The sequence below is a fragment of the Geotrypetes seraphini genome, chromosome 12, assembly GCF_902459505.1.
Source record: "Geotrypetes seraphini chromosome 12, aGeoSer1.1, whole genome shotgun sequence".
Taxonomy (NCBI): Eukaryota; Metazoa; Chordata; class Amphibia; order Gymnophiona; family Dermophiidae; genus Geotrypetes; species Geotrypetes seraphini.
Window position 1 is genome coordinate 16,508,626 of NC_047095.1, and position 24,380 is coordinate 16,533,005.

Consider the following 24,380-nt stretch of genomic DNA (forward strand, 5'->3'; position numbering starts at 1 on the left):
AGCAGATTTGTATGCCTGTCACTTCCATTATATGCAAATCTCTCTCATGCATATTCATTAGGGCTAGTCTGAAAACCCGACTGGCCTGGTGGTCCTCCAAGACAGGGTTGGGAATCACTGCTTTAACGCATATGACATACCACTGCATTCATCTAAAACAGTGGTTCCCAAACCTGTCCTGGGGGACCCCCAGTCAGTCAGGTTTTCAAGATATCCCTAATGAATATGCATGAGAGAGATTTGCATACCTGTCACTTCCATTATATGCAAATCTCTCTCATGCATATTCATTAGGGATATCTTGAAAACTTGACTAGCTGGGGGTCCCCCAGGACAGGTTTGGGAACCACTGATTTAAAAGTTTACTGGAGTAGAGTATGGGAAACTATCTCTTCAATTTTATCCACACAGGAGCTATTAAATCTATGTATTATCATTCTAGTTACTCTAGTACATTCTGTGTCGGATCATAATGCGAGGCTGCTTAACATTACGCTATCCTTAGCTCTAAAAAAACCCATCTTACATTGCTGGAAAGATCTATCCAAGATTGATTATGTCACTTGGTGGAACACGCTGTGTCTTTCAGTTAAATCACTGCACAACAATTTTTTGGTTAAGTCTTGATTCCTGAAAAGTTTTTGGTGATTATGACAGGTACCAACTTGGTATGCTCAAATATGGTTTTGGTTTTACTGCATCACGTAAGAACTATGAGAAATAGACATTTTTATGTTTACTGACAATAAAATATATAGTCAAGTTTACGTTTCGCACAAGCGACTAAATGAAACAGAATTAAAAGTGTTTTGCTCCCGAGTTTCTTTTATATTCAGTGTCTGGTGCATCACGTTGTAGCATCCAACAATAGTCGGCAAGCATTGACGGATTCCAATTGCCCTGGTATCGTTTCTCCATCGTAGCTATGTCTTGATGAAACCTTTCACCGTGCTCGTCACTCACAGCACCGAGATTTGCGGGGAAGAAGTCCAAGTGTGAATGGAGGAAATGAATCTTGAGTGACATATTGCACTTCATTCTCTTGTATGCTTTGAGAAGTTTGTCTACCAGCTGAATGTAGTTTGGGGCTCTGTAATTGCCCAGAAAATTGTCAACAACGTCTTTCAAGGCTTTCCAGCCAATTTTTTCCGGCCCAACTAACAGATCTTCAAATCGCTTGTCACTCATAACATGTCTGATCTGGGGGCCAACAAAAATACCCTCTTTGATCTTGGCATCAGTTATTCTTGGGAACATCTGTCTTAAATAACGAAAACCTTCCCCTTCCTTGTTCATTGCTTTCACAAAATTCTTCATGAGTCCCAGTTTAATGTGAAGAGGAGGCAAAAATATCTTTGTCGGGTCAACAAGCGATTCATGTGCTACATTTTTCTGTCCTGGAACTAACTTTTTACGGAGTGGCCAGTTCTTTCTAGAATAGTGCGACTCTCTGTCTCGGCTGTCCCATTCGCAGATGAAACAGCAGTACTTTGTATAGCCAAGCTGCAGTCCTAGTAACAGAGCAACGACTTTGAGGTCTCCACAGATATTCCAGTTATACCTGGTATACTGGACATACTTTAGTAACATTTCCATATTCTCATATGTTTCTTTCATATGTGCTGCATAGCCAACAGGTACTGAAGGATAAACGTTGCCATTGTGCAACAGAACAGCTTTCAGGCTTAACATTGACGAATCAATGAAAAGACGCCACTCTTCCGGGTTGTGATCACAACCAAAGACCGAGAACAATCCTTCAATGTCACAACAGAAACAGAGACTGTCGACTTGTGCAAAAAATTTGGTTATATCATGATGCCGGTCTCGAAACACAGAAATTTTCGTACCTGGTGATAGCAAACACCATTCCTGCAGTCTCGAACCTAGCAGCTCAGCTTTTGCTTTTGACAGACCCAAATCTCTGACCAAATCGTTCAATTCGGACTGTGTTATCAGATGTGGATCGCCTGATGAGGATGGTTCAAAATCCGGGTCAATGTCACTGTTAGAACCCTGCACTGCAGTTTCTTCATCTGGTTCGTCTAAGGTCCAATCCTCTGGTGGTTTCGGAACTGGAAGACTGTCATCATGTGGCATGGGTCTCATTGCTGAAGGCAGATTAGGATATTCAATTGACTTCTTGTTTTTGGCAGAGAAACCAGACACATTAGTCAAACAGAAATAACAGTCCGTCACATGGTCTTTCTGTTCTCGCCATATCATCGGAACAGCAAATGGCATCGTCTTTCGAGTACCTCTGAGCCAGGCTCTCAGACTAACAGCACATGTCGCACAGCAAATGTGAGGCGCCCATTGCTTGTCTTGATCACCTATTTTGCAGCCAAAATACAGATGATAGGCTTTCTTTACAAGGGCAGTCATCGAACGTCTCTGAGGCGTAAGTGTATATTCCCCACAGATATAGCAGAATGTGTCGCGGCTGTTACGACACCGACGAGACATATTGCCCGACACCAAAACGTCTATAGCATCAAGCTTACTTACTGTTATATTGCTACAGCTACTATACTACTATACTTTACTATACTGATACTATATACACACACGGACTATCTATATTAACCAAATGAGCAGGATCGGTGTATGGAAGCCACCATTATAGCATGGTGAGACAGCGCAAGCTCGTTCAGACCTGCCCAGACATGCCCAGGATGTCATCTTCCATAAAACAGCTTCCAACCTGGCTAGATTTTATGCATGGACATACCCAGGCGGCACAAACCGTTGTTGATAAGACACTTATGGGAGAAAAAATTGTTTGCATCCAAATATAAGAAAAAATCACGACAAAATTGAAGATTTCTCTGAAATGGTACGTGATGGGTAATTTTTGATGTAATATTCATGATCAGCACCCAAAATTCTATAAGAAACACCCAGCAGTGTTCAGGAAGCAAAAACTTTGTTGTGCAGTGATATGAAAGCGTCATAGCGGAAAAACGTAAGTCTATTATTACTTGAAAATCTGGAGTCCAGGTTACCTCCTACTGTAATATTGAGTGATGAGATTCAGTTGTTGAATATTGATGATGTGGTCTACAGAAGTTTCTGTTTTTCCACTTCATGGCTCGTCTCGTGATACATCCTTTTGATGTATAGCTCTGGTGTCTTTCTGTGCTTTAGGTATTCTGCTGCATTTTTACTGATATTCTTCCTCATGAATAGGCATGGTTCATCTTGTTGTATTGTACATGCTTCATCCTCTGCTCTAATCACTTTTATCAGTGCAACTGGTCTGTATTTTGCCTTCTTATTTTGTCTTTGTTCTTTGTAAATTTAAATCAATAAAACTTTTTTGAACTTAAAAAGACGTTTGATATAGGGCTCCTTTTACTAAATTGCGATAGTGTTTTTAGCGCACACAGAATTTTAGCGTGCGCTAAACCCACGCTACCTGTCTAGAACTAACGCCAGCTCAATACTGGCGTTAGCGTCTAGCGCGCGCGCTAAAACCGCTATCGCAGCTTAGTAAAAGGAGCCCATAGTCTCTGTATGCCAACATTCCACAGACTACAGAAACCGCCTTTTATAAAATTTGCACAAAATACTGGTGATCAGAGTTATGTACATATATTTATGGGGAAAAAAATGAAGGCAGATAAAGACCATCTAGTCTGCCTAACCATGCCAGCATAACTTGATTTATTGTGTAATTATTTTTGCTTTGGTTTTAAACTGCATTGGACAGTCTTATCAAATATAATCCCCTGGTTTACTCAAGATCTGAGAATCAGAAAAGAGCGGTACATGTTAGTGTTTTTAGCGCTGGCTGCGGCGATAACAGCTCCGAAGCTCGTAGGAATTCTATGAGCGTCGGAGCCGTTGCTGCCACAGCCAGTGCTAAAAACACTAGCACTGCTTTGTAAAAGAGGGGGTTAGTCTGGTGAAGATTCATTAGTCTTGAGATCCTTAGTGGATCAATATAGATCTCGAGTTGACATTACAAGGACTTCTTATTTTACAAAGAAAATGTAACTGAATCACCTTGCACAACTGTTTTCTAGAAACAGAGAAAATAACAAGAGATAAAGTCCATGTGATCATCTACAAATTCATCTGCTATTTCTTCCTCACCCTAAGAGATCTCACATGTCTATCCCATGCTTTCTTGAATTCAAATACAGACCTTGTCTCGACCACCTCCACCTGGAGGTTGTTCCAAGTACTCACCACCTTCTCCTTGAAGAAGTATTTCCTTAGATTACTTATGAGTCTATCCCCTTCAATTTCATCTAATGCCCTCTCGTTCCAGAGCTTCCTTTCATTTGAAAGAGATTTGCTTCCTGTGCATTTATGCTGCAGAGATATTTAAATATCTCATTCATATCTCCTCTCTCATACTTTTCTTTGAAAGTATACATATTGATGTCTATGAATCTCTCTCTCTTTATGATGAAGACCACTGACCGTTTTAGTAGACACCTTCTGGCCCAACTCTATCATTGTTATATCTGTGGCTAAGTCTTTGTTACAGAAAAATAACATTCATTAAATCCTTATCAGAAAAGATAATAAATTAACTAGTCATTCCAGTTTATTTGGCAATGTTGCATCTTCCTCTATTTCTGATAAGGAAAATGATTCTGTTTTGTGTTCTGATTTCCCCATATTAACCCCTATAAACGTAATTGATTTTCTGAAGTCTGCTAATCCCAAAGTTTGTTTATTGAACTACTGCTCCCCTATTATATTGAGCACCATGAAGGATGATTTGGTAAAGCATTTGAACCTATCACTTGAAACTGGCTACGTCCCCTTTAGAGTTAAAAACTGAGCTTGTTCACCCTGTTCTCAAAAAGGTTGATAGTGGTAAACCCAATTATACACATTTTTGGCCAATTTTTTCTTTACCAGCTAAGGTTTGGAGAAGGCAGTGTTGTATCATTTACTAGACTTTCTTGATTCTCGTAACATATTAGACTCCTATTAGCACACAACCTTGCACCCACTACAATCTTCCCAGCAGACTCTCCTTTCAATTCCTTCACTTCACCATATATTCTATGACGCAACCCACAAGATAATTTTTTCTGTGGTAGCTTGACACTATGGAACGCGCTTCCATATATATCAGGTTAACAAGACTAAGAATGCTATAATGCCCCTGTATCGCTCCATGGTGCGATCTCATCTGGAGTATTGCATTCAGTTCTGGTCTCTTTATCTCAAGAAAGATATAGTGGCACTAGAAAAGGTTCAAAGAGCGACCATGATGGTAAAGGATATAGAACTCCTTTCGTATGAGGAAAGACTAAAACAGTTAGGGCTCTTCAGCTTGGAAAAGAGATGGTTAAGGGGAGATATGATTGAAATCTACAAAATCCTTGAGTGGAGTAGAACGGGTAAAAGTGGATCGATTTTTTACTCCGTTAAAAATTACCAAGACTAGGGAACACTCGATGAAGTTACAGGGAAATACTTTTAAAACCAATTGTTGATTTTTTTTTTTTTTCCACTCAGAGAATAGTTAAGTTCTGGAACGTGTTGCCAGAGAATGTGGTAAGAGCGGATAGCATAGCTGGTTTTAAGGAAGGTTTGGACAAGTTCCTGGAGAAAAAGTCCATAATCTGTTATTGAGAAAGACATGGGGGAAGCCACTGCTTGCCCTGTATCAGTAGCATGGAATATTGCTACTCCTTGGATTTTGGCCAGGTACTAGTGACCTGGATTGGCCACCATAAGAACGGGCTACTGGGCTTGATGGGCCATTGGTCTGACCCAGTAAGGCTATTCTTATGTTCTTATCCTTATCGATATATAAGACAAATCTAAAGACTTTTCTGTTTAAGGATGCCTTTGACTCTTAAGAAACTTCTTTCCATTGGCAGTGCAGTACATTACTCATACCCTTTCCCAATGTATCAGATCTCTGTATTCCTTTTTCTTTTCTTAATATTGTATTTTTTCCCTATCCCTCCGTCATGTCTCCCGTCCTTATGTTCTTATAATAGAATATTTCAGTATTATGTATTGTTTTAATTTTCCCCCCTTCAGTTTTAACCTTTTTTTAAAATATTAAATATATAATAAACCTGAAACTTGAAATTCAGAAAGCTTAATTTTATTGAAACTTTGTTCATCTTTACTATCGATGTTACATCGATGTTCATCTTTACTATCGATAAGAACAAGAAATTCACTTTGGGGGTTTGGGAGTGTATTTTGGTTTTGGGGGTTCTGTGCTGGGGTGATGTTCCCTTTTTTAGTCAAGATTTTCCTGTATTAGGTAGTGCTTGCGGGGGTATTGGAACGTCATGCTTTGTTTCTTCTGTCGTCTGTTATGTTGTGATTGCATTTTGTTGAAAACTTTAATAAAAAAATTTTTAAAAAGAAATTCATTTTGACTACCCTAGATACTACTGCTGCCTTTGATACATTGAATAACAGTGTTTTGCTCAGTAGACTAATGGACACTAGGCATGGCGGAAGGGTTATCAAATAGTTTCTTCAATCCTATCTGACTGGTCAAATTCAAAAAATAGTTTTAGAAGAATCTTCTAGTGAATGCTAATCCTTAACTAAAGGAGTACCACGGGGATTACCACTTTCTACTGTATATGTTACCCATCTGTACTCTTTTAAAAGAACCCGACATAGTCTGCAGACTATATGTGGTTGATGTCTTATCTTTTCTCTTTTAAGAGCAATGTTTATATTTATGTTTAATTCAGCTTAATAGACTGCCTTGTAGGCAAGCCAAGCCAAGTAATTTTCATGCAAGAAAATGTAAACTGAAATAGAAGAGAAGGTCAGGGGAAAGGAGAAAAGGTGAAGGGGCAGAGATAGAAAGAAGGCAGCTACTCTAGGGGCTCCTTTTACTAAGGTGTGCTAGCGTTTTTAGCGCACGCAAACCACGCGCTAAATGAAAAATAGTAACGCAAGCTCTATGGAGGCGTTAGCGTTTAGCACATGCGACATTGTAGTGCGCGCTAAAACCACTAGCGCACCTTAGTAAAAGGAGCCCTAGGTCTTAGATAGTGATCCAAAAGGGCTAAGCAATGAGTAGTAACAGACAACAGGCACAAATCTGCTTTAGCTACCCACAGGGTGCAGTAGTTGCTCATAAACCTTCATAAAAAGCCAGATCTTTAGACTCATTCTAAACTGAGAGTTGGAAGCCTGAGTATATAAACACACAGGAAATATATTCCATAAAAAAGATGCACAGCAAAAAAAAGTAGATTGTCTAGTATTGGGGGCCCCCCAACCATCGGACCATAGGCTGTGCCAAATTGGGCCGCTCAAAATGAATAACATTTTTGATTTTTTAATTCTTATTTTATTTATTTTAGTTTGCAAGGTATTTTATTTGGAAAAGTGAACACTTCCGTCCACGCCTCTTTCCCACACTTATCTCAGTCACAGATTTTTGGGGGGTAAGCCCACAAACTAACACTAGCAAAAATGAGTAAAAAACAAATGTCGCTAGAGAGCTTCTTTGAAAAAGGAGAAAGACCCAATGATGAGACAGCAGAAGATTCCAAGACTGCCAATAAAATGAGAGCTGCACTTAAAAGAAAATACCAAGAGTCTTACTTAAATTACAGATTCATTGCAACAAGTGATTCACATTCTCCAAGCCCGCTCTGTATAATACATGATGACTGGCTATCCAATGAAGTCATGAAACCTTCAAAACTGCTTTGCCACATAGAGACCAAGCACCCTGCATTAAAAGTAGACTAGACATAAGGAACACACTTGGGGTGTCATTGTCTCCTATCACCCCCAGTTGGGACCATCTAGTTGCAGGGATACAAGCTCAGGGCTCCCACTGATTCTGCATTATAGTGAGTTGTATTACTATATTGTATATATTACAATGTAATAATAATAGAAATAAAATGCATACTATAAAATGTAATAATTACATTTATATTATATTATGTAATAATTAAATTATATATCATGTACTTTATTGATTATGTGCTTGAATCCCTCCCTCCCCCCAATAGAAAAATTGTCTTGCATGAAACTGGTCCATGGTGCAAAAAAGGTTGGGGACTGCTGATCTAGTAGATTCAAGACCAGCATGGTAGGGTGAGGGGATAAAGAACTTAAGATTCCGGAACCAGCTAAGGGTTCAGCCAGGGGTATGGGATGTGATTAGAGATGCCAGATATAAAGGGCCTTGTGTGCCAGAGCAAGAATTTTAAACTGGACATGAAAGGCAACAAGAAGTTATTGAGGATGTATTAAGAGTACGATATCATGATCATGTTTTTTGGCATGGGAAAGGAGCCAAAATATAGTGCTATTTACTGATTGCAATCACTTAAGCAGGTAGTTAGGGATACCAGCATAGGCATTGTTACAGTAGTCAAGTCAGGAACTGATAAGGGCACAGAGAAGGGTAATTCAGGCAGAATCATCTAGGTAGGTGCACAGGTATCGAAAATGGAATAGAGACTTAATGCAGGACTTAACAACTTTAGAGATGAGGGTTTAGAAAATTAGCTAATGGTCCAGGTGAACTGCTAAATACTTAAAGAGCTGAGGAGTGTAATGGGAGTACTAGATATCAAGGGAGATACAGAAAGGCAAAATGGATGACCTATAATTCAAGACACTATGGGACTCATAATCGAAAGAAAAATATATCTAAAAACCTGTCCAAGTCGGCACTTGGATGACCTAAAAGACAGGCATCCAAGTGCTGATAATAGAAACGGGTTTTTAGACATATCCAGAGACTTTTTAGGCCTCTGAATCCCACTGTACATCCAGAGCTGAAAAGGGCATTTTTGAAGGGGTGGGATGTGGGCCGACCTAGACTTACTCGTACTGAAGAGATAATTGAAAGTTTGACAAGACTGCCTAGACGGAACTTATACGTTGTGATTCAGGTGATCTAAAAACAGGTATAAGTACCAGAAGGTATCCAAAGTAACCAGATAACCACTGCAGGGAGAAAATAAAGACCCCACACTCTCCCCCAGTGATCACTGCCCCCCCAGCCATAAAAATTGGAACAAAAACGTACATACCTGCCTCCAGAACATCAGCACCTGGCATAGGAAAGCCTAGTAAAGCTGCATAGAGATGGCTTAAGTAGTCTGTGGGGGGGGGGGGGGTTGGCTAGTGAACCATAGAGAGGAGATCCCAGACCAATAAGCTACTCTTATCACTGTATTCATGGTGAACCCCCCCCCAACACTACTGTACTGCCATATAGGTGCCACCTGCAGCCATAAGGGTTATTGGGGTTGTAGACAAGTGGGTATAGTAGGTTTTGGGGACTCACCATGACCTATAAGGGAGTTGTGGTGAGATGTTTATGTGGCACCCTTTTTGTGAAGTTCATAGCAGTGCCCTGTAAGGTATCCCACAGCTCTCTTGTTAGCCCCTCCCACATCCAAAAGGTCTTGTTCTGGGCGTTTGGGACTTGGACAAATATTTGGACAAGAATATGATATAAAGATAGATGTACTGGCGGTCTGGATGATCAAACGCCTAGATGTACAGATAGACGATTTTCAGAAAAAAAAATATTTGGATGTACTTTTCGAGAATGGACATTTTGGCGCTGCCAACTTTGGGCAACTAGCACCCTACATCCAAATTGGACTTAGATGTTTCTTTTGATTATGCCCCTCCACGGATTTAATGGGATACAAACTGAGACAATGGGTATCAAGCCATTTAGCAATTACATCTAGGCAGTGTTAGGTGAAAAAGCTATCTTCCCAAAGATGATTTTGTGTGTTGTAGTCTTTCTGCCCAATATTTAGTGCTATTTGGCTGGCCGAGAAAAGCTCCTGGCCAGCTAAATAGTGCTAAGCCAGCTAACTGCTAGCTATCTCCCGCTTAATAGCCCAGTCACCACCTATGTCACGTGACATAGCCAATCAGCACCAATATTCATTGGCTAACCGGCTAAGTCTAGCGGCCAAATAGACCTGCCTGAATAGAAGGTCTATCTTTGGCCACTATGACTTAACCCGTCAGCCAATGAATATCGACTTGGCCAGCTATGTCTCCTATTTCTGTCTGTTTGTTTTGTGGTCTTGCCTTGTCTGGGAATATTGATTTTTTTAAAATTGTTACTCCTGATTTTTCCCATCGTAAACCGCTTCAATTTAACTTTTATGTTAATAATTGCGGTATATCAAATAAAGTAATTGTAACTGTCTACTGTGGCTGTACTTAAACCGGAAAGTCAATGCTGGCAGCTGGATAAGACCCCAGTATTGAATTTCTGGGTTCACCGCTGATTAGAGGAGCTAGCTGGGCTGCCTTATGCAGTCTGAATTTCAGGTTCTTTTCCTTTAAATGTTCTATTAAGATTAAGGGCCTGATGCAGAAAGTGGCTCAACCACGGAATTACTGAGCTAAAGAGAATGCTGCACGCTATAAGCAATAATCTGCAGCTCATTGCAAAATGTCAGCTTTCCTGTCAGTGCTTGAGTAGCAATTGTCTGGGGCACTGACAGGAGGAGCGACAGTCTGCAAGGGCCCAATTTATCCCCCCCTTCCTTAATAGGAACAGCACCCTCCTTCCTGACTCAACCTAATCCCATTCCATCCCACCCCAGTGGCACCCCCAAACATGACTGGTCTCTTCCCCTTCCTCCCTTCTAATTTAAACATATTTTCTTGGAGTCTAGTGGCACCCCTCCTGCCATCTGCCTGACCTAATTCTTAAAATAAAAAGTCCCTAGTCGGCCCCCTACCTTCCCCCCACTCTACCCCTGACTATATATATATCAGGGCTGCCCAATTACGGTCCTCAGGTTTTCAGGATATCCACATTTGGGGATTAATAATCGGAAGGAATCTTATATGCTGGGAGGTGAGAGACTGATATGAACGGACGGGGAGAGGGACCTTGGGGTGATAGTGTCTGAAGATCTAAAGGCAAAAAAACAGTGTGACAAGGTGGTTGATGGCTGCTGCCAAAAGGATGCTGGCTGTATAAAGAGAGGCGTAGCCAGTAGAAGGGAGAAGGTGTTGATGCCCCTGTACAGGTCGTTGGTGATGCCCCACTTGGAGTACTGTGTTCAGTTTTGGAGACCTTATCTGGCAAAGGACGTAAGAAGACTTGAAGCAGTTCAGAGCAGGGCAACAAAAATGATAGGAGGTTTGCACCAGAAGATGTATGAGGAGAGACTGGAAACCCTGAATAAGTATACCCTAGAAGAAAGGAGGGACAGGGGAGATATGATTCAGACGTTCAAATACTTGAAAGGTATTAACATAGAACAAAATCTTTTCCAGAGAAAGGAAAAAGATAAAACCAGAAGACATAATTTGAGGTTGAGGGGTGGTAGATTCAAGAGCAATATTAGGAAATTCTACATTACAGAGAGGGTGGTGGATGCCTGGAATGCGCTCCCGAGAGAGGTGGTGGAGAGGAAAATGGTGACGGAGTTCAAAGAAGCGTGGGATGAACACAGAGGATCTAGAATCAGAAAATAATAGTAAATATTGAAGAACTAAGGCCAGTACTGGGTAGACTTGCACACTCTGTGTCTGTATATGGCCTTTTGGTTGAGGATGGGCTGGGGAGGGCTTCAAGGGCTGGGAGGGTGTAGATGGGCTAGAGTGAGCTTTGACGGAGACTTCAGCAGTTGGTACAGTACCGGGTAGAGCTTTGGATTCTTGCCCAGAAATAGCTAAGAAGAAAAAAATTTAAATGGAATCAGGTTGGGCAGAATGGATGGACCATTCGGGTCTTTATCTGCCGTCAACTATATTATTATGTTATTATAATATGCATGAGAGAGATTTGCCTGCACTGCCTTCTTGGTATGCAAATCTCTCTCATTGATGTTCATTTTGGATATCCTGAAAACCTGGCCTGCCAGTAGATCTTGAGGACCGGAATTGGGCAGTCCTGATATATATAAACCAAACCACTCCCTGATGTCTAGTGGCACCCACCCCTTCCCCAACCTCTTTAGTTCCTTCTTTAGTTGGGAGTGCAAACCATCAATATGGCATGACACAGTTTAGATTTTAACTGTATTGATTTAAGGAAGATAATAAATGTATACAGCGTTATTTATTTATTTTATAACACGGGCATTCCTTCTAATCTATCAAAAGTCAGAAACTCTCATATGCAAGGGGAAATAAAGAACACAATTGCAAAAGCATAAGCTTTGAAAATGACTTCAAGCAACACAGAGTAATATAAGAAATCATCTTTTTTTTTCTTTAGTTTTAGTTGATGGTTAGGCATTCAAGCACAGAGTTGAACAAAATGAGAAAATTGAAAATAGGCATATTTCCACTTGCATACTCATAACATCTGATAATATGCAGAATACTACTATCCATTCAGTCGTCTCCGACCCTTGGATGCATCTAACAAAATCAGAGCTGTGTACAAGCCTCCAAATGCATGCATACATTTACTAGAGATTATGCAAGGCAAGCTTTCCCTTCATATACAGCCTATGACCTTGATTTCACCTTGATGAAATAATTTGATTCTTCCCTATTATAAGCACTACACAAACCGTTGACTGCTCTGTCATGAAAATCAGTCTGAAAAGGAAGCATTCCATGGTTTTCCTACTCTAGTGGCAGTTTGTTTTTTTTGATAAGCAAGCAGAATTTTCACCTGGTTCTAGGTTTGTGGTCATTCTACAGTATATTTAGTCTGACACTTAGATGGTCATTTTAAAACAAGTTGTGTAGGTTAACAGGACAGAAAAGAGCTTATTTTTCACCTGTGTTTCTTTATAAAATACTATAAATCCACACATATAAGCATTATTTTAAAATCCAGCATATTACTAAAGATGTTTACAAATACCGGATCTTTCCAAAAACTTCACACTTTTCAATTTATCTCATCCAGATCTTAGCAACACCACTCAAGACTCAATAAAGCTCTCATTGTCTTTAAGCTTTATGTGTTCAATCATCATCAGTCTTTTCTGTAAATTATTTCAAATCTTCTTTATCTCTTCCTTAAATACTTTTATAACTACTATTTTAACATTAAAGGAGAGCCCTCATCTCGATGGGCGACTGGATGGAGGGCCCACGTTGTCACCCATTGGAACGAGCGCTCAGCGTGGGCAGGCGGGCGTAGGGAGGAGAGGAGGCAGCTTAGCGGTCGGCTGGTTTTCCTGCGGGGAAGGGTGGGAGAGTTGGGGCAGGCAGGTGAGTCAAGCAGCAGGAGAGTCAGGGCTGCAGGAGAAAAGACAGCTCCTTAGCCAGGTGATTGTGGCAGGCAGGCGATTGTGGCAGGCAGGAGATCAGGGCAGCAGGAGATTGGGGCTGAGAGGGCAGAGAGCAGGGCGGCAAAAGGCAGGACAGTCGGAAAGGCCTACTTTGCATGCCGCTGCCCTCATTTGTATGTGTGGATCGGAGGATGGTCGGCAGAGAGTTAAGTGAATCGGGCCGGAGGGAAATCAGGTCGCAATGGGGTCGCAAAGCGATCGGTTTGCTTTGTGAATCTAGCCCTAAGGAAAATAGCTAGAGCAAAGGGCCTGCAATCCAGGAAAACCAAGATTTAAATCCCATTGACACACCTTAACCAAGCTGCATTGTTTCAGACATTTACTTAAATTGTAAGCTCATTGGGGCAAAGACCTGTTGAACTCAAATTCTAATAATTACATTATCTTGAATATCATTTGGAAATTAACCCCCTCTTTTACCAAGGTGCGTTAACCGTTTTAGCGCACGCTAAACGCTAACACATCCATAGACTTATAAATGGGCACATTAGTGTTTTGAGCGTGCGTATATTTAGCACGTGTTATGTCGTGTAGCGCACCTTAGTAAAAGAAGCCCTAGGACTTAAAACAAAAGAATATTCAGTTGTTGAAATCTAGGAAATCTCTCTTACAATTTCTACAATCATTAGGAAAACCTGAGATTCTGCCTTGGAGGTTGTTCTAGAATCACCATCTTTTGACTCATTTTCCTTATCCGTGGGCTCCTTTTACAGTCATGTTAGGCTTTTCTATCGCTGGCTGTGGCGGTATTAGCGCCGACGCTCATAGAATTTCTATGCGCATTGGAGCTAATACCGCCGCGGCCAGAGATAAAAAAAAAAAAGCCTAACGCGGCTTTGTGAAAGGAGCCCTTTATAATTCCAACACTATCCCCCTCTTTTACAAAAGTGCGCTAAATAGCGTGCGCTAAACAAACGCTAAATGCTAATGCGTGCATGTTATCCTATGGACGCTTTAGCGGTGAGCGCAAGCGTCGATTCAGCGCACGCTAAGTCCACACTAAAACGCTTAGCGCTCCTTTGCTTTCTCGTACTCAGATTCAATTTGCCCTGAATGCTAACGGACCTTTGAAGAGATTTACCCAAAGGCAACCCCTCCGTAAGATTGTATTGAAAGATTTGGTGGAATCAAAATGACATGCATTGACTCTGAACTAGAGAATGACATCTCCCCATCCCCACAGGAACTCAATTTCCCCGTCCTGTCCCTGCCCCGTTCCTGTAAGCTCTGCCATAACGGCACAAGCCTCGAACACTTGATCGTTTCTAAAATTTGGTCCCACTCTGATTGGTTGCGCTCTGCACTTTGCATTACTTGTTATTGTAGATTTTAAATGTAGATGAAATAAATGTTGTTAGTTTTTAGGATATGAATTGAATTAAAGAAATTAATAAATTAAACACTTAATTCATTTTATGTTTTGGTATTCTTGGTATAGCCCACTCTGATCCCCTCCAAGTAGATTTGGAACACTTCCTTCTCAGCTGTAGCATCTGTGACAATGGAAGACTGTTTTTCAAATGTGTCAGATGGCAACTATTTTAGGACAGAAAAGTATTGCCCTGCTTGCTGTGCTTAACATCGCAGGCGTGGGAGCTTGCTCCCCACCTCCCCCCCCACCCCTTACAGCCAAGTCACAAGCACGGACCTTTAAAAAGGCCGTGATTTGATGGCGCACCATCGTTCGGGTGCTGTCAAAGGCACAAGTAGAAGGTGTGCACCTTTGCGAAGCGTCTGTTGGCCCTGCTGATGTAGCCGGTAGGAACATGTTATCTTATTGTTTTAACAATGATGGAAGGTAGTGCAGATGAGATAATTACCGTAAGTGTGGTGATGGGGAATGGGAGATATGGTGAGTTACCATGTAAGAATAATTGTAAAAGAGAAACGCCTGGGGTTACTGACAATCTTTTATGGGTCAGGCAGGTAGGGAAAAAGGATTTGCAATCAATGGTGTATAACTGTGGATATGGAAATGCTAGATCTATAAGAAATAACATAACATAAAGGTTTGGACAAGTTCCTGGAGGAAAAGTCCATAGTCTGTTATTGAGAAAGACACGGAGGAAGCCACTGCTTACCCTGTATCTGTAGCATGGAATATTGCTACATCTTGGGTTTGGGCCGGGTACTAGTGACCTGGATTGGCCACCGTGAGAACAGGCTACTGGACTTGATGGACCATTGGTCTGACCCAGAAAGGCAATTCTTATGTTTATTTATATACCGCAAGATTGATATTATCCATGATTTGCTACTGGATAAAGACTTAGATCTTCTATGTGTGACTGAATCTTGGGGTCTGAAGAACGATGTTGTTTTAATGAGGCAATACAGACCCCCAGGCTATGGCTGGCATTGGGCATGTCATGTGAGAAAGCATGGGGAAAATGTGGTTGTATTCTATAGGCTTTTCTTTAGCTTTTAAATTGGTTGATGTATGTGTGTGTGATGGGGGTGAATGTCTTGTGGTTCAGAATTGTTGTATGGTTACTGTGTGTGATTTATACTCCTCCACGGTGATGAGAGAGCATTTTTAGATTTTTAAAATTTGCTCTGAACATTGACTTTTCTATGCTGTGTGCGCTAGGAGATTTTAATATTTCTCTATCACCTGAGAGGCTGGAGACAGATCGCACAGATTACGATTTATTTCATATATTATCAAGTTTAAATCTGACACAACTCGTGAAGGATAAAACTCACATAACTGGCAGGGTTTTGGATCTTATTTTCCTTTCTGATAAGCTGCTACCAAGGTTGGTGTTAGGTAGGAGTGTGTGGTGCAGTGGTTGGAGCTACAGCCTCAGCACTCTGGGGTTGTGGGTTCAAACCCCGAGCTGCTCCTTGTGACCCTGGGCAAGTTACTCAGTCCTCCATAGCCCCAGGTACGTTAGATAGATTGTGAGCCCACCGGGACAGAGAGGGAAAATACTTGAGTACCTGATTGTAAAACCACTTAGATAACATTGATAGGCGGTATATAAAAAGAACCTAAGAAACTTGATGAAGTGAATATTATGCTTCCTTAGACAGATCATTCACTCCTGTTATTTACGCTTGTTGATCTTATAAAACATAACCAGCCTTGGATTAAGGTTTTGGTGAGACCTAGGTTTGCCAGGATGTCCAGGAGTGATGGTGTGAATAACATGAAGAAAGACCTAGCAAAGTTTGAAGAATGGTCAGAAATTTGGCAGCTCAAATTTAATGCTAAGAAATGCAAGGTCATGCATTTGGGCTGCAAAAACCCAAAGGAATGGTACAGTTTATGGGGTGAAAAACTTATGTGCACGACAGAAGAGCGGGACTTGGGTGTGGTTGAAAAGGTGATGGCAAAAGCTAGAAGGATGCTAGAGTGCATAGGAAGAAGTATAGCCAGTAGGAAAAAGGAGGTATTGATGTCCCTGTATAAGACTCTGGCGAGACCTCGTTTAAAATATTGTGTACAATTCTGGAGACCGCACCCTAAAAAAAATATAAAAAGGTTGGAGTTGGTCCAGAGGAAGGCTTCTAAAATGATGTGTAGTCTTGTATGCGGACAGACTTAAAGATCTCAATATATATATACTTAGGGGGAAAGGGGATATATGATAGAAACATTTAAATACTTATCTGGTGTAAATGCGCATAAGTCGAGTCTCTTTCATTTGAAAAGAAGCTCTGGAATGAGAAGGCATAGGATGCAGTTAAGAGGTGATAGACTCAGGAGCAGTGGTCTCAAACTTGTGGCCCAGGGGCCACATGCGGCCCGCTAGGTCCTATTTTGAGGCCCTCGGTATGTTTATCATAATCACAAAAGTAAAATAAAACACTTTCTTGATCCTATGTCTCTTTAGCTATAAATTACAATATTATTCTTAAGACTTAGCCAAACAGAAAGATTTATAAACTATAAACAGCTTTACCTCATGTAAAATTGTCATTTCTTTAATAAGACATTAACTATTTTTTTCTGCGGCCCTCCAAGTACCTACAAATCCAAAATGCGGCCCTGCAAAGGGTTTGAGTTTGAGACCACTGCTCAGGAGTAATCTAAAGAAATACTTTTTTACAGAAAGGATAGTAGATGTGTGAAACAGTCTCCTGGTAGAGGTGGTAAGGACAGAGACTGTGTCTGATTTCAAGAAAACCTGGTATAGGCACGTGGGATCTCTTAGAGAGAGGAAGAGATAATGGTTACTGCGGATGGGCAGACTGGATGGGCCATTTGACCTTTATCTGCCATCATGTTTCTATATTCCTATGACTATCCTTGTGATCTTGGGCATGTCACTTCAGATAAAACTCAGATTACATATAAACCCACTTGTAAATCAACTTGGATTTGGAAAGACAATAATTAATTCCAAAATATTTTCACCAGCTGCATCTGAATAGTGCAGCTGAAAATCCAGATAGAGGTCTTATATAATTAGCAATAGCTGCTAAACAAATACATCTATTTGAATACTTAACCCATGTACTTAAAAGCCTTGGAGGGGTAGGATTTTCAGTTATCACACTATAGTGACACCTACTGGACAGATTTAAAAAAAAATGTGCTAAATGCCAATGGGAAGAATGAAATGGGAAAACCAGCAAATAGTTATGAAGTAAAGTTTATGGTATTGTAACTCCTGTAGGTTTTGAACTGAGCTGGAGGTCAAGAGGAGAAGGTAAGTGGTTAGACCAGAAAGAAATAACACAGAAAAGTAACAACAAAACATAGTAAAGAAGATTTTGCATTCATAATACAGAGAACATTGGGCCCTCTGACTGTGAATCATCTTAAATCAATCATTCTATGGCACAGATCCTGTCAAGGTTATAGATGTAATCACTTAAAATGAAGTCACAGTGCAAGACAGAGAAAATAATTTGTGACAGTCTACATACAACAAGGAAATGGGCACTGCTGTTTGCTCGGATGCCAAGATCCCTATAACCAAGCAACATCTATGCAACAATATACAGCAGGTGCTGCCGCCTCTCTCAGCTACTGTAGTGATTGCACTATGTGAGGACACTGAAGAGGGTTTAAAATCACAGGGATCACCAGTTTTGGGTTCTCCGATACATCAAATTCTCTCGGTTTGTGAATCATTGCCTTGTTGACGTTCAAAGAATGTTATCATTATGACGTCATAGTGTCCCTCATCAACACATTACGTGGCATTTTGCTCGCGTAAATCTTTCTGGATTATAGAGAAAAACCTACTGTAAACTCGCTCCTGCAGCTGCCAGTACGCTCTCTTGGAATTTTTTTTTGCCTTCTGCCTAACTTGGGGATTTGCTGCCTTAGTTTAACCAGCTGTTATCCTCAAATCGGGATGCCCTTGCTTGCACACAGTGAGTGCTTTATTTCGCTATACGTGCTTCGTCACAGAATCGGTCTCTGCTTTGGCTCGGTATATCCAATAATAATATTGCTAGATTAGAACACAAGCAATTGCTTTGAAATCCTTCTCCAAATAAAATGGGTGCAGCCTGTGCAAACAGCCCAAGTAATATCAGCTTGAGCACATCAACTCAAAATATTCGTCTTTTTCCCCCCCCCCCCCCCCCCCCAATCCCTGCAGGAGATGGCTCTTGTACATTTTTGAACACATAACTACAGGGTGTCAGGCATCTGAATGCATTCACGCCCACATGTTTCGAGCTTATGCATTTGCTCCTCTGCGATCTATGTTAATGGAGAGCTCTAAAAGCTAAAACGAACTCATTAAGTTTAAAAACCAAATTTCTCACTGGGTTTAGAGTCAGCTGTTTCTGCAGTAAATTTCTTCACATGGTAACACCCCCCACCTCCCCCCCATATGGCCCAGTGTGCGTACAACTAAATCTAGAACTTACCCATAGGGGAAATAAAGATAATAACAAATTTAAATCCAAATACTCTCAAAATGGCAGCCATTAATTGCTACATTTCAAGGACGCCCAAGCCAAATGATGGCATGATGCCTGGCTATAACAATCTGTTGCAACCTCATTAAGAGTCTCTGTGCTTTCATTCAACACATGGAAACAAAGGTTAAGAAAGCAAAAAATATATAAAGAAGGAGACAACCTTTTATTGGAACTCCAGTAAATCGATGGATTTCTTGACTAGGTTTTGGGAGGAACAATCCCATCCTGTGGGACAAAGATGGCATTTATCAGAAAATAGGAGTGAATCATAAAAGGGAAGGGGTAAAACGTGGACCTCACAGATCTAAACCTGCAATTCCTTAAAAATCTGAGGTCCGTGTCACTTGTAGCTAGTTTCTGGCTCTGACAGACCTCGATGACAATTTAGCGCTGACGGATCCGTCTCAGCTTAGGAGGGAAAAGTATTAGGATCCGTCAGCGCTAAAATGTCATCGAGGTCTGTCAGAGCCAGAGACTAGTGCTGGAGCGGCTCTAAAACGAATCCTTTAGACCGGTTTCCTGCAGCCCCAGTAAATTTAAAAATCTGAGGTCCGCGGCTCTGACAGACCTCGATGACATTTTAGCGCCGACGGATCCTAATACTTTCCCCTCCCTATGCTGAGACGGATCCGTCGGCGCTAAATTGTCACCGAGGTCTGTCAGAGGCAGAAACTAACTACAAGTGGCACGGACCTCAGATTTTTAAGGACGTGCGGGTTTAGATCCGCGAGGTCAGTCAGGTCCGCGTTTTACCCCTTCCCATCATAAAACGTGTTATACTGGTCCAAGCCAGGGAATGGAGAAAAAAAAAAAGACTGTGGGCTCCTTTCACAAAGCCGCGCTAGTGGGGTTAACACACGTGACTTTTCATCACGCGCTGACCAAAAACTACCGCCTGCTCAGGAGGAGGCGGTAGCGGCTAGTGCGTCTGGCGGTTTAGCGTGCGCTATTACCGTGTTAAACCGCCAGCATGCCTTTGTAAAAGGATCCCTGTGTGTTTGTGGATTACAGAGATAAGAACACGAGGCAGTAGAATTACTTCTGGCAGTGAGTTTTAAAAGTATAGAATCCTTTTTAATCGTGGCAGAAATGTGGAATGGTTCACCTACTGTACCTGTTTAACGGAGCTCTGGCAATCCCTTTGCGACTTTTGCTCATTTCTTCTTCCAATAAAGCTGCTGCTTCTAGTTTTCACTCTCAGGTCACACCCCTTCCTTGCACTACAGATAAGCACTCGCATGAAAAAAAGGTCTGGAAGCAAAGGTTGCCTGAAATTCAGAATTAAATACTCCTTTTGCGGGGCAGTGGTGGTGGGGGGTGGTAGTGTTGATATTTTGTGCTCAGGTTAAAACTGCACCTTATGAAGATTTAAAAAAAAATAAAATAAATTTTTTTCAACCTCCACCACTGTAAATAACCTTTTTACGAGTCTGTGCGGTACCTGTTACCAGCTGCATATGTTTCAATGTAATTATGCCTGAATTGCAGAACCGGGTTTGTGGTCTGTACATTCTGTTGAGGTTCAGAGGTGTGTGGGTGGTAAGGTGGAGTTTCTATTCATTGCATTATTGTGTATTACAGTTTTACACTGCCTTCCTTGGACACAGTCCAACCCACAACTGTATTGTTGATTACTAGTAACTAGGACTACTGTTTGCAGTTTAATGAAACACAAATTAATAGGCAATAAAACATTTAGCTGGAAATTTAACCAAAAAGAGTAGCCCCAAGAGCGAGGACTCTTGGCCTCAGGGCCAAGAACTCCTTCCTTCGCTTCTGGGTTTTCTGAGCCAGATCTGGCCATTTTCTTTTTAACCCAAACAGCTTTTAGATTTTATAGGACCAAAAGAAGGGTTGGTATCTCAGTCTAATGATAAATGACCTGCCATCCAGCTGTAGGTTGGGTCACCTATTGCCGTCAGTCTAATATAGACATTTTTTTTCCAAATTGTTGAAAATTTCCTTTCTTGATTTTCATAATTGTGGACTAAATATTAGTTAACGTTTCCAATACATTTATTTGTATAATTATGTGATTTTCCTTATTAATGTTTCTGATCTGTTTCAAGTTGAGTATGCTTGATTTAAAATTGAAAAGATTATAAATAAAAAAAAATAAACCCAAATTAATAGCGGGTCATTTTTCCACTGTTTCATTTTCCCCACTAAAGCATATTGTAGCAGTTATTACTTATCGTAGGCTCCCTCTACTTCTGCAAGTTTAAAGTGCAGTTACAATGTCTACCATTTGTTTTCAAGCCTTCACAGTGGGCTTCACTGTGCTTAAAAGCATTTTCCATTTTACTTTAATATCTGTTAATATGTGAAATAAAAGTAAATATTTAATGCGCCAAACACAATTCACAAAGAAAGAAATGATTGTAAACTGATTCAAAAACATAGTATAAACTGATGAAACGTTGGAAAGTTTTCATGGACAGTTAACTGGAATACCCTCAATAAATTTCATCATAGGAAACTGCTGAGAGTGCCGATAGGTGTCAATGAAACTTATGTTTTTTTTTAAAGAACAGACGAATATCTATACTTGGTCAGATCGATGATCCATCTATCCCAGTACCCTGCTTCTTAACAGTGGCCAAGCTAGGTCACAAGTACCTGACAGAACCCAAAAGAGTAGCAAGATTCCATGCTATCAGTCCCAGAAATAAGTAATGACTCTTCTCATGTCTATCTTAATAGCAGATTATGGACATTTCCTCCAAGAGCTTGTCCAAATCTTTTAAAACCCAGATACAATGCTAACTGCTGTTACCACATCCTCTGGCAAGGAGCTCCAGAGTTTAGCTATTGATTGAGTAGAAAAAAAAATTTTCTCCTATTTGTTCTCAAAGTCTTACCATGTAACTTCCAAGATTGTCCTCTCATCTTTGTACTTTTTGAAAGAGCAGACAATCGAGTCATGTTCACTTGTTCTACTCCACTCAGTTTTGTAGACCTTAACCAAATTGTGCAGAACCTGCAAAAGACACTGTCAGGTCAATATTGAGCTGGCATCAAACAGTGTATTTTTTTTTAAAGTGCTGACTGCTGCCAGCTAAATACGACCCAGGTATTTAATGCCATGTTTGGGAACCAGTATTAAATGTTTGGGTATTTGGCAAACCTAAAACGTATGTGGGTGCCAGCTGATATTCAGTCCTGGTACCCACATGCTATGTTATGATAAAGGGTATGGAACTCCTCTTGTATGAAAGAGGTTAGGGCTCTTCAGCTTGGAAAAAAGGCAGTTTTGTATCAATTACTAGACTTTCTTGATTCTCGTAACATATTAGACTCCTATTAGCACACAACCTTGCACCCACTACAATCTTCCCAGCTCTCCTTTCAATTCCTTCACTTCACCATATATTCTATGATGCAACCCACAAGACAATTTTTTCTGTGGTAGCTTGACACTATGGAACGCGCTTCCATAAATATCAGGTTAACAAGACTAAGAATGCTATAATGCCCCTGTATCGCTCCATGGTGCGATCTCATCTGGAGTATTGCATTCAGTTCTGGTCTCTTTATCTCAAGAAAGATATAGTGGCACTAGAAAAGGTTCAAAGAGCGACCAAGATGGTAAAGGATATAGAACTCCTTTCGTATGAGGAAAGACTAAAACAGTTAGGGCTCTTCAGCTTGGAAAAGAGATGGTTAAGGGGAGATATGATTGAAATCTACAAAATCCTGAGTGGAGTAGAACGGGTAAAAGTGGATCGATTTTTCACTCCCTTAAAAATTACCAAGACTAGGGGACACTCGATGAAGTAACAGGGAAATACTTTTAAAACCAATTGTTGATTTTTTTTATTTTTTTTTTCACTCAGAGAATAGTTAAGTTCTGGAACGTGTTGCCAGAGAATGTGGTAAGAGCGGATAGCATAGCTGGTTTTAAGGAAGGTTTGGACAAGTTCCTGGAGAAAAAGTCCATAATCTGTTATTGAGAAAGACATGGGGGATGCTACTGCTTGCCCTGTATCGGTAGCATGGAATGTTGCTTGCAGATTCAAACTTTCTTCAGGAATTTCAGTTAAAAACAAATGAGTATTTTCAACTCAATGCCTCAGTGAAAATCTCTTTAGAAACATTGCGGGATGCTTTTAAAGCTACTATGAGAGGGCAAATCATTTCATTTTCGGCACACATTAGGAAACAACTTAAAATGGAATTTTCTTTTTTTTTTAACCTTCTTTATTCATTTTCAACATTACATTAAGTGTTAAAATATATTCATTCACAATAATAATAAATACATCACTTAAAAACAATCATTGATACATTTCATAAATTCTTATCCCCATCCCACCCCTTTCCCATCCCCCCCCATATATTCCATTATCATCTAAAACATGTAATAATAATTTCCCCCCCTCCCTGCACCTAAATTGATAAATATAAGGGAAACAATTTCAAATTAATCTTTACAATACTTTGTTAATGGTTTCCATACACCCAGAGAGTGGTAGAAAACTGGAACGCTCTTCCAGAGTCTGTTATAGGGGAAAACACCCTCCAGGGTTTCAAGACCAAGTGGGACAAGTTCATGCTAAACTGGTGAGACTGGACTCATTTGGAGCACTGGTCTTGACCTTGGGGCCACCGCGTGAGCGGACTGCTGGGCAGGATGGACCACTGGTCTGACCCAGCAGCGGCAATTCTTATGTTCTTATGTTGAATAGGTGCCACACTTTCCGCTAGTTTAATGTGTAGCTTTGAAGTCATACTATATACTTGCTAGTGAATGTAAATTAGGCACCAAACTTTAGCAATTTTCTTACATATTAGAAAATGCCTTCAGCGACCCTGAATAGGTTTATCTAATACTGAAAAAGTAATAGAAGTTCATTTTCAAAGACTTACAGGGGCATTTTCAATCTGACTTCTAAATCCAATTTTGGACATTTGGGGAAAAATATCCAGAAATCCTGTAGAGGAAATGACCACTTTCAAAGTAGAAAAATAGCAAACATTTGGTTTTAAAAAATGGCCATTTGCTAGATGTTTTTAAGCTCAGTAAGTCTATCTTTGAGGACCATTAAAAAAAAAAATGTCCAAGGGAAAGATGGAAAAACAAACAAACAAAAAAACAAACAAACCAAGCAATCAAGATGCATGGAGGGAGAGGGCACAGTCATCCAAGCAGAACAAGGAATTCTACTACACTAGGAAAACTAACTTCTCTGTGGTTGCTCCAACTTTATGGAACGCCATGCCGCCTCAACTTAGTCATGAAAATTTTCTCGACAAATTCAAGACTAAACT

General features: G+C 40.6%; 1 protein-coding gene across 3 annotated transcripts in view; it reads right to left on the reverse strand.

The window, feature by feature from the left end:
* The window catches only part of LOC117346065, a 191,441-nt gene extending 170,887 nt beyond the window's left edge, over window positions 1-20,554 (reverse strand). For all 3 annotated transcript variants that reach the window (XM_033915358.1, XM_033915360.1, XM_033915359.1), the window contains exon 1: window positions 20,224-20,554. In XM_033915358.1, coding sequence (XP_033771249.1) covers window positions 20,224-20,267 — 44 coding nt within the window. In that variant the 5' untranslated portion in view covers window positions 20,268-20,554. The remainder of the gene's footprint in view (window positions 1-20,223) is intronic.
* Between the last annotated feature and the right edge of the window lie 3,826 nt (window positions 20,555-24,380).